Source organism: Mycetomoellerius zeteki, unplaced genomic scaffold (genome assembly GCF_001594055.1).
Source record: "Mycetomoellerius zeteki isolate Tzet28-1 unplaced genomic scaffold, Tzet1.0 scaffold343, whole genome shotgun sequence".
NCBI lineage: Eukaryota > Metazoa > Arthropoda > Insecta > Hymenoptera > Formicidae > Mycetomoellerius > Mycetomoellerius zeteki.
In genome coordinates this window covers 346,061-355,159 of record NW_017257331.1, presented here as the reverse complement: position 1 = coordinate 355,159, position 9,099 = coordinate 346,061, and the positions used below count along the sequence as shown (strand labels likewise).

General features: G+C 30.1%; 2 protein-coding genes across 3 annotated transcripts in view; both read right to left on the bottom strand.

The window, feature by feature from the left end:
• Nucleotides 1-3,044: 3,044 nt before the first annotated feature.
• LOC108725344 (protein phosphatase 1 regulatory subunit 42) lies at nucleotides 3,045-4,662 on the bottom strand. 2 transcript variants are annotated; one of them, XM_018452295.1, is made up of 6 exons: nucleotides 4,393-4,662; nucleotides 4,020-4,325; nucleotides 3,700-3,934; nucleotides 3,495-3,617; nucleotides 3,287-3,430; nucleotides 3,045-3,217 (listed from the first exon to the last, which is right to left on the bottom strand). In XM_018452295.1, exons 1-6 carry the CDS (start codon nucleotides 4,531-4,533, stop codon nucleotides 3,084-3,086), a joined length of 1,083 nt encoding a protein of 360 aa, XP_018307797.1. In that variant the 5' UTR covers nucleotides 4,534-4,662; the 3' UTR covers nucleotides 3,045-3,083. The 2 variants fall into 2 exon arrangements, with proteins under 2 accessions (XP_018307797.1, XP_018307796.1); XM_018452294.1 differs by having other exon boundaries at nucleotides 3,045-3,430.
• Nucleotides 4,663-4,762: 100 nt separating this feature from the next.
• The window catches only part of rod (kinetochore component rough deal), a 10,989-nt gene continuing 6,652 nt past the window's right edge, over nucleotides 4,763-9,099 (bottom strand). The window contains exons 14-27 of the mRNA XM_018452299.1: nucleotides 8,470-8,711; nucleotides 8,099-8,394; nucleotides 7,876-8,033; nucleotides 7,549-7,749; nucleotides 7,299-7,414; nucleotides 7,118-7,227; nucleotides 6,937-7,058; nucleotides 6,476-6,849; nucleotides 6,012-6,376; nucleotides 5,751-5,942; nucleotides 5,432-5,663; nucleotides 5,060-5,362; nucleotides 4,905-4,988; nucleotides 4,763-4,841 (exon numbers count right to left, since the gene is read on the bottom strand). Coding sequence (XP_018307801.1) covers nucleotides 4,797-4,841; nucleotides 4,905-4,988; nucleotides 5,060-5,362; nucleotides 5,432-5,663; nucleotides 5,751-5,942; nucleotides 6,012-6,376; nucleotides 6,476-6,849; nucleotides 6,937-7,058; nucleotides 7,118-7,227; nucleotides 7,299-7,414; nucleotides 7,549-7,749; nucleotides 7,876-8,033; nucleotides 8,099-8,394; nucleotides 8,470-8,711 — 2,840 coding nt within the window. The 3' untranslated portion in view covers nucleotides 4,763-4,796. The remainder of the gene's footprint in view (nucleotides 4,842-4,904; nucleotides 4,989-5,059; nucleotides 5,363-5,431; nucleotides 5,664-5,750; nucleotides 5,943-6,011; nucleotides 6,377-6,475; nucleotides 6,850-6,936; nucleotides 7,059-7,117; nucleotides 7,228-7,298; nucleotides 7,415-7,548; nucleotides 7,750-7,875; nucleotides 8,034-8,098; nucleotides 8,395-8,469; nucleotides 8,712-9,099) is intronic.

Here is a 9,099-nt window from a genome sequence, read left to right as displayed (position 1 = left end):
AAATAGTTCTACTATATATTGTCTGTTGTAATGCTTAAATGCAATAAGATAAGCTTCTCGGCAAAAGATATATGTATAGTTTACTATCTGTGAAATCGATATTTGCTTTCTAAACAGTTATTACTAGGGCACTACTTATTAGGGGATGTTCGTGCGAATTTCCGTGTCGCGCGTCGAGCAGCTACTACGCACTTCTTCCTCTTTAATTAGTGGCTCTCGCCTCCAGACAATGTAAAAGGAGATCGATACGGCCAGATCACGTCAATATGAGTAATCGAATAATGTCTTAAGATCGGAATGCAATGTACTGGCCACCTCGAATCGGGCAAGTAGAATAAAAAAGATGATGCAATGAGAATAGAAATGGCTAGACATCCCCTCAAACACTGGGCGCCTGCGACTACGACGCTTCCGCGCCGCACGGACGCGCGTCCAGACGAATGAAGAGACTATCAGTATAGAGATGCAATGCACAGTTGAAGCCGGTCAGGCGGCCAGACGGCCAGCCACGCTTTTCAAAAATATAATCGAGGTGACGTAACACCCGAGACGAGAAGAAACACGTTCGACCCGCTCGAGTGGTCTCACGAGACTGAGCTACTACGCACGATATCGAATGTTCGCTAAAGTCAGATGACACTGGATTTACAATCTCGGTTGAGGATGTACGATCTTATTTATACACAGTAATTGCTCCGCGTGTGACGCGAGAATTTTGCGCTAACTCTGTCCAGGCCCTGGTTATTACATAACATTATGTGACAGAGTCAGAATATAATGTTACATATAATACATATAAATATATATACATACATATATATGTGTATATTGCTAATCCACAAAAATGTTTGAAATCACCATAGTTTCGTATATCTAAAAAATGTTATTATATTATAGAAAAGATACAGAAATTATGTTGGTAATAGTATTGTATCATTTTTCATGTTGCAGCTATATAATCATTATAAGAGATACAATATATTGACAGAAACTATGTAGATTTCATTGTATTTCAATTACTATAATGATTAATGCAAATAGGCTCACATATATAAATATATATATATATGTGTATGTATGTATTTATTTATGTATAAAACTTTATACCAAGAGCAATGATGTGCATTGGTCAGCGTATATGTCTAAATTTAGCTGTAGCTTATGTAGTTGTAGAACTACAGTTTTACGTAAACTTTCATTAGTTTAGTGTGACTTACGTTCCATTACAATTCACATTACGATTTAAATAAACAAAAATGTAACCTAAATTTCCATTCTAAAGAACGATGCATATTAATTTTGAGCTTTTTTTCATTAGTTTAATGTGACTTACGTTCCATTACAATCCATATTACGATTTAAATAAAAAAAAAATGTAACCTAAATTTTTACTGTAAAGAACGGTGCATATTAATTTTGAGTATACATTTTAATTTATGCAAATTATTTTAAATGGAAAGTTCAATATATGAATATACAGTATTTTACTAGGCTTGCTTATGCCTTTGTTTTTTACTGTATTTTTTATCAATTATAAACAGTATTTGTTAGATTGTATTTTTTTTATTTTATCTATTATAACATATGTATACATATACTTTATTTAAATGAAAGATACATATGTACTTCAAACGAGAGAAGGTTCTTGTTTTTTATTTTTATACATTTACATTTTTATAAAATGTAGAATATTTCTAAGAATTTGGAAGAATGTTTCGTTCTTATAGTTTATATTCTTGCCTAATGCTTTGTTTTGTTATTACAGATTACAGAAAGTATTTATCATATACATAAAAAAAAATGAATAGTATTTCTTTTTATTTAAGATATAGTTCTCTAGAGAGAATCGATTATTTCTCTCTAGATTTTATTTAAATGGAGTATCGTTTGTTATACTATTTTATCGTAAGGAACAAAGGATAATCACAGCCTATTTGTGTAAGAAATTTTATAATACTGATCGTCTGCTCTATGCGTTACACATACGATAAATGACGAGTTGCTGTGTGCCACGAAATATATATTGGTTCATTACATCTCGTATTATTTCATAATATAAGATAATATTTTTAGATACGCTCAAGATGACGCTATAATTTTATATAATTTGTAATTATTGCTAGTGAAATGATTACTTGTTTTTCTTTACATATATACATATGGCGAAACAGGTGTCTCAAGATTCTGTGAATAACATTTTAATAAGTTCTATATCATTTTTCGGTTTATATTCGATTTATATCTTTTTCTTTATCGCGTATAAGCAAAAAGATGTTTATTTTATATTCTAACATTCCATGCTTATAGTGACTAACATATGTGTACGTCATATAAATATTTGTATTATTTTTGTTATTTATTCCTGTTTTTTAAGAATACACTTTTATGTTTTAAGTCTGCTTGGAGAACACATATATGTAATAGCAATATAATTCGAAGTCAGTAAAAGAAAGATTTCTCTGAGATTTCGAGAATACAGATATTGTTTATTAATTTTATAAAACGATTTACTACATTTGCATGAATAAATAATCATATAAATTATCATATAAAATAAGCTTTACAATTGATGTACAGATCTTCAAGCAGCGTACAAATATAGTTCGTAAGTTTATACTTTAGCATTTTTGTTGTTTAGTTTATTGAAAATAGTATACTGCATATTTAATATGTAATAGTTACCCAGCTTATAACAATTAATTATATTTTTATTGCATTTGCAATTTTTGTATTATGTGACATCGCGAATTTATGTGAATTTATTTGATATTTACCTGCAACTATCATGATTTAATATGTACACATTACACACAGTAAAAATTCTATTTACATTTATAAAAATATTCTTAAATAGCATATATGAAAGTAATGGAAATGTGTAGCCTTATATCGCTGAACAGTTCTATAAAAATAATATTGTGATTCTCAAGTCTATGTCTTTATTGCATACGTGCATCATTTTATACATTATTACTATATATAAGAATTTTAGTCATTTACAGTTATAATTTATTTACGTCCTGTAATGATTCAATTTAAAACAATGATCAAATACAATAATTGTTTGGAGATTGTTAAAAAAATTAAATAAGCGGTAATGCAATTGCTTTATTATTGACATGAGAGCGTGTTAAACGGATCTCCTCGTTTTTAATTATATTACTCCAAAATGGTCTCGGTATTACATGATTATTCTTGGTACTTCTGATGCCAGATGCTAATATTACAAAATAGCTTATTAATGTAAAGCAATGGAAATAATAATCTTTATTCTTTTTTTTTTTACCTGACTTCCAAGGTGGGAACACATGTAGCTGGCTTCCTACCGAGAGAGATCCAGGAGTAATCGTTATAGACAAATGTGGTCCAGAATGCTGAAAAATTGCTCTCGAAATAGATCTTTTGAAGGCTGGTGGCAAGTTCAGAGAATCTATAATAAATTTTCTGTCTATAGTTATGTTTCTATCTAAAGGAAAAATTCATTATTGACATACTTGTTATATCATCTCCTAATGGGATTTTAGTTGCGTTTTTTGTACGTTGATTGTGTTTCTCCATTTTAAATTTTTTCATAAAATTTCGACAAATGTCAGTTACAATTTTTCCGTCGAGATTAGCTGTATATGAAAATTATAATTGAGTAATAGTTGAGTAATAAACATGAATAAGTGGCAACAAATGTCGAACGTGTAATTTTACCTAGCGAAACGCTGTTTGCAATCAGATTTTCCTTATATCTGTAAGATCGTGTAACAGGATTACCTTGTAAAGACAAATCTTTTAAAGAAACCAATGTACTTATTGTCATAGTTAAATCGTCCACATTATCGATCAGATTATTTTTTGCATCCAACGTGTGTAATTCTTGAAATCCTATTAGATTTCTCAAGGATGTCATTTTGTTATCAGAAATATTAAGAACTTTTAGACACATCTAAGAGAGAAAATGTTTATAATAAACAAATCTCAATGATTAATCTGCATAATGAAAGTCTTTGAGGTTCAAATGGTACTCTTACAGATAAAATAAAAGCGCTGCGTGGCTCGAAGCATAATGATTCACCGAGTGGTATTTTCTGACTCTCAATATACAATTCTTGTAATTTCTTTGTATTTTCTAATCCTTCAACTACAATAATATTATTGTGTCCTAGATAAAGCTTTTGGAGATTCTCTAGAGATTCCAAATTTTCTATTTTCGTTATGGTATTATGTTGTAGATACAGATGTGTCAAATTACATGCAAAATGTAAATTCTTTATTTTTGATATGTTATTATTCTGAAGATATAGGACTTTTAAGCTTCTGTAAGTAGCGATGTTGCCCTACATAAAACGTGAAATTTTATATATATGCGTTGAAAATAAATTTTATTAAATTGATATAACTTACAATACTGCTGATAAACATGTCATTCATATGTAAATGAGTTAACTTCCACAATTCGTCTTTTTTTATTGTTTTACTGAGTGATTTACTGGTTAATATTTGAGAACATTTTCTTTCGACGATGTCTGTTGTTAATTTCACCATGATTACAAGAGAAATATGAATTATGAAAGTGCAATAAACTGTCTGCAAAGATGGTCGCAGAATTTCATTGATCAAACACAGGACGTAACTCACGTAACGACGATATGAAATATCAAGTAAATTAAGTTTTCTGCTACGATTCTATATATACGAAGCAAAAATTCATTTATTTCTTATATGTTATAAACATAATATTACAATTCGATTTGACAAATAGGTAAGTAAATCTTCTAGCTGATCTAATACAGAGAAAAAATTTTTCTTCATTCTTTGACCTTTAGATTAGATTTTTGCACCATAGCGAGACTCTAAACATAAACATAATAAATATTAGTAACGTTTTATATAAATAAAAATTTATTACAACTTACATGTGTAATTGTGAGTACTCCTTTTGAAGACAAATGATTTAAATCTTCTATGAGTTTTTCGATTTGACACTTTTGATTAATAGTCTAAAAAAAAATTAATGTTATTATCTTCTCTCTTTCTATCATATTATATTTTTAAAAATTGACTTAAATACCTCTAAAACAAGCTTGTTGTCAATGTCATTTAAAAATGGTAAAAGTGCGGCAGCTAAGTGCGCCTGTTGACTTTGGAAACAATTTCTTACGATTGTGATGAAGTCTAATTCGTATGCCACAGGACACGAATATAGCAGACAAATCGCTTCTATGCAATTATCAATTTGCTCCAGATTTGGATTTCTGTCCATCTCGCTAAACGGTTCGGAGATAATCAATTGCCATCCCGTTTTATAACCATTACAATTCACAATGACATTTTTATTTCGTAATTGTAATAAAACTTTTTTTAAGTCGTTTACCTAAAAATACATATTTAGTATAATTTTCGAAGCAAAAGAGTATATCTGACGAATTATAATCGTTACAACCATTCGTAATTTTGTCATCTGAGTTAAAGTATCATCCCAAAGTAGGATATCATTTATTTCAAACTCGATGCAAATCTGCGCTATAACAGAGAGAGCATAGGGTAAGTGACGCTGACTTTTCCATAAGATCTGGACAAGCTCCTGTTTACAACATGTTTCAAATGAATCAATACTGTAACATAATCCTAATGATTCTAATTTCCCGATGTACTGTAACGATTTCATATATTTTCTGAAATATTAAAATATAAACGTTTTATTGCAAGATAAATCTATTGTATATTCCACCATAGTTTATTGTAATCTGTTTTATGTTTACCTAAAGGTACATATATCTTGCTTGGTCAATTCCTCCAACGTAGAAGTATCTACGACAGTCTGCAGTATCTGAAATACTCGATATCGTACGTTACAACTATATTCAGTATTGCCGTGACGATTGCCGAAGCCTATGTTTATAAGAAATTGTGCAAACAAATCCATATCTCCATATTCCAGCATGTAACATATCCTACAAGTATATTTCAAGATCAATTATTGATCCAGAAATTGATGATAAAAAAAGGTATACTGATATTACCTAAGTAAATTATCTTCACAATCTGTATTCTGATCAGGTTCTTTTGGCGCTAGAAACGTCTCTGTAAAGCTTTGAGACAATTCAGTATAGTATCTGGCATTGGATTGTAGCCATTCTTCCAATAAATCCATGCGCAATTTTATTATATTCAACGAGAACAATTTACCCAACTCATTAACGGCAGCGTTAATGTCGGGTCTATATTTGGTTGCGGTTCGATATCGTAATGGTATACTTTTGTCATTATACAACGCGTACATTAGCTTGCCCGGATGATCGATTAGAGCAAGATACTCATCCTTCTCCAATCCGTACATACGTAGAATATGCTCAGACGTAAATGTTAAATATTTGGATTTAATTTTCTGAAAGCAGACGCCACATACACACACACACAGAAGTCAACTTACTTTTTCATATAACACATAAAGACACGGTTTATAGGTTTATAGAGATTACCGTACTTCTAATTCCTTTCCTTCTTTGAACTTAGTAGAATTTTGTGCCGCTAGCTGAGCATACTCGTAACATTCTTTCGCGGCAGCGACGCGATCAGCACCCGGAGGTGTATAATTTACAATATGATACAATGCTGCAGTACCATAATAAAACCCATCTGAGTCTGTCAGCCGTTGTATACATTTCTTGCTATCTTTCAGCAATGTGGTGTTTATTGAATAAAGCGACCATGTAGTATTTTTCGATTGAATAGAATTATTTGCCCATACTTTTGCCACTTCTCCCTTAATAGCTAATGAGCATATGAGATGTGCTTCTAAATTAAGTACGGGTGCAATGTCAAGCCATTTATCATATGTTTTTAAATTTAATTCAGGAGCTACAATAAGAGAATTAATAAAATATAAAATTAAGTTAAATAATCGCTTAAGTACTAATTAAAAATTTATTTATAAAATATATTTACTAATAATTTTCCAAATATCGACTTTAAGCAAGAATGGAAGTCTCCATTGTGCTATCGGCGGCAACGTACTATGTCCAGGATTAAGCTGTACCCATTCATCGTGCTCCATTGGTGTAGGAGGCCTAACGTATGTATGATTATTAAACTTAAAATTAATATATGGAAAATTATTATAACTTACCCACTCCGAATGTAATTTTGCAAAAAGCAGAGATAATTCCTCTTTTCTATATCTTTATCTCCCATAAGATCCATTAATATAATGAATACTTCATAATGATAAAACGAGATCTATATATATAAATTAAAATATAAAATTTTTATTATAAGAAACTATACTATCGAATATTTTTATAACTTACGTGTTGCCATAATGTAGACATACATTGCTTCAACATAGATATATCTTCTATTTGCGCAACAACTGCATTACATTTCTTTCTTAATTCATCGACTTCCTCTTTACAGATAAGTAACTCTATAAAATGTCATTCAGTTATTGAATTCGCATTCGACATCATGCAAAAATGATGTACACACATATAAAAATATGTGTAAAAATGTTAAATTGTCACAAACACATATTTCCTCTTATCACAAATACGTATTTACCTTTATTTATTGTATTCGAAATGGTTATCGTTGGATTCCACGTTTTTAATAATACTTGTAAATAAAGCAAAAGACAATCATTGAAATTAAATCCAAAGCTACAACAGTAATCCTTTAGTAAGGGAATCATATTCTCTTTATTACTGTTTATGATCTGTTGTAAAATTTCTCTTTTGCTCGAAGCACTATTTGTTAAAACTTCTGAAAATATTCATGTATTAAAATATGTACATTAATGTATTCTATAAGATTTGCATTTAATATAAAAGTAAAATCGATGATAACGAATATATGTATATGTATATGTATATATATATATGAGCGTACCTTTAGAATTTATTGAGTAATGTGACAGTCGTTGTGCCCAAATATGCAGTAACTTGTAACTCTCAAACGTCTGTATCAATGATCGATTTTGCCCCAAGCACGAATATTCATATCCCAAAGTTGAAATTGTACAATGCCGAATATGGTCGGCCTGAAATCTACAAATTTTCATCCTTACACATTATTATATTAATTTTCTCAAAAAATAGGTTAATTTTCTTACGATGCGGAAACTGTGGAAAGCCAACTGCACGCTTCTTGTTCAGATAACATAAAGAGAGCCGACAGTCCCAACTGCAAATCGAACGATCGTCCAGTGCACAACTTTCTCAATAAATTTATTAGAAGCTGTGATAATATACATTTCATTTCAGTTAATCTCTCTTCATTTCTTACAGATGTGCTATAGTACATGAAATAAAATGTTTTGAAAATTTGCAGTAAAGAATAATCGTTGTGTTGAGGTTGTATTTTTCTTATATTTTCCAAGAAACTAGTTAACAGTTGATTCATCTGTTCCTACATATAAACAAATTATATTGATATATCACATTTTTTTATAAATGGGACGTATATATAATTTGCAATACATACATCGCAATTTGTAATTTCATTAATACTGATTTGGTTTGAATAATATAAGTGCAAAGACATTGCATCTTTAAATAGAAACCACAACTTTTCATCCAAAGATATTGCTTGATCCTTATAAATTGTATATAGCTTCCAATTAGATTGTGGTACGAGTTTCTGTTTTGAATCAAAACAATCTTGAATAGAAAAATTTGGACATGCAGTGACACAAGTGTAAACCATTAGTGCAGACTGTAAATCACCTGAAATATACATTAGTTTGCGATAATTTTTGCCATTTGAATAATTAATATAATTGTGGGTAAACCTTCGGATGAGCTGCATATTCGAAACGAAACAAACGACCACGTGTTTTTGATGTATTTTTGGCTCCTGAAAACAAATATGACAGCAGAAATTGGCGCTCGGCCGTATCTTGGCCGCAATTTCGAAAAAACATCGAAAAAACGTGATTTTTTTTTAGTTTTTTGTATTTATTTCGAAAAATGCAAATCGTATGAAAAAATGTTTCAAAGAAAAAATGCAGAGCGGAAAATCCTCTACAAATAAGGTTTGATACACTTTTGTCGTATCTTGTATAATAAACGCGTAATCCGTAGTTAAAGTACTCAACTTAATCAATTAGGTTTC

Excerpts from the sequence above, each read along its gene's own strand:
- LOC108725344 (XM_018452294.1), bottom strand. The coding sequence starts at position 4,533 with ATGGTGAAATTAACAACAGACATCGTCGAAAGAAAATGTTCTCAAATA. Across the intron at positions 4,326-4,392 it reads ACATGTTTATCAGCAGTATT|GGCAACATCGCTACTTACAG; the intron begins GTAAGTTATATC and ends CGTTTTATGTAG. Across the intron at positions 3,431-3,494 it reads ATTAGGAGATGATATAACAA|ATTCTCTGAACTTGCCACCA; the intron begins GTATGTCAATAA and ends AATTTATTATAG.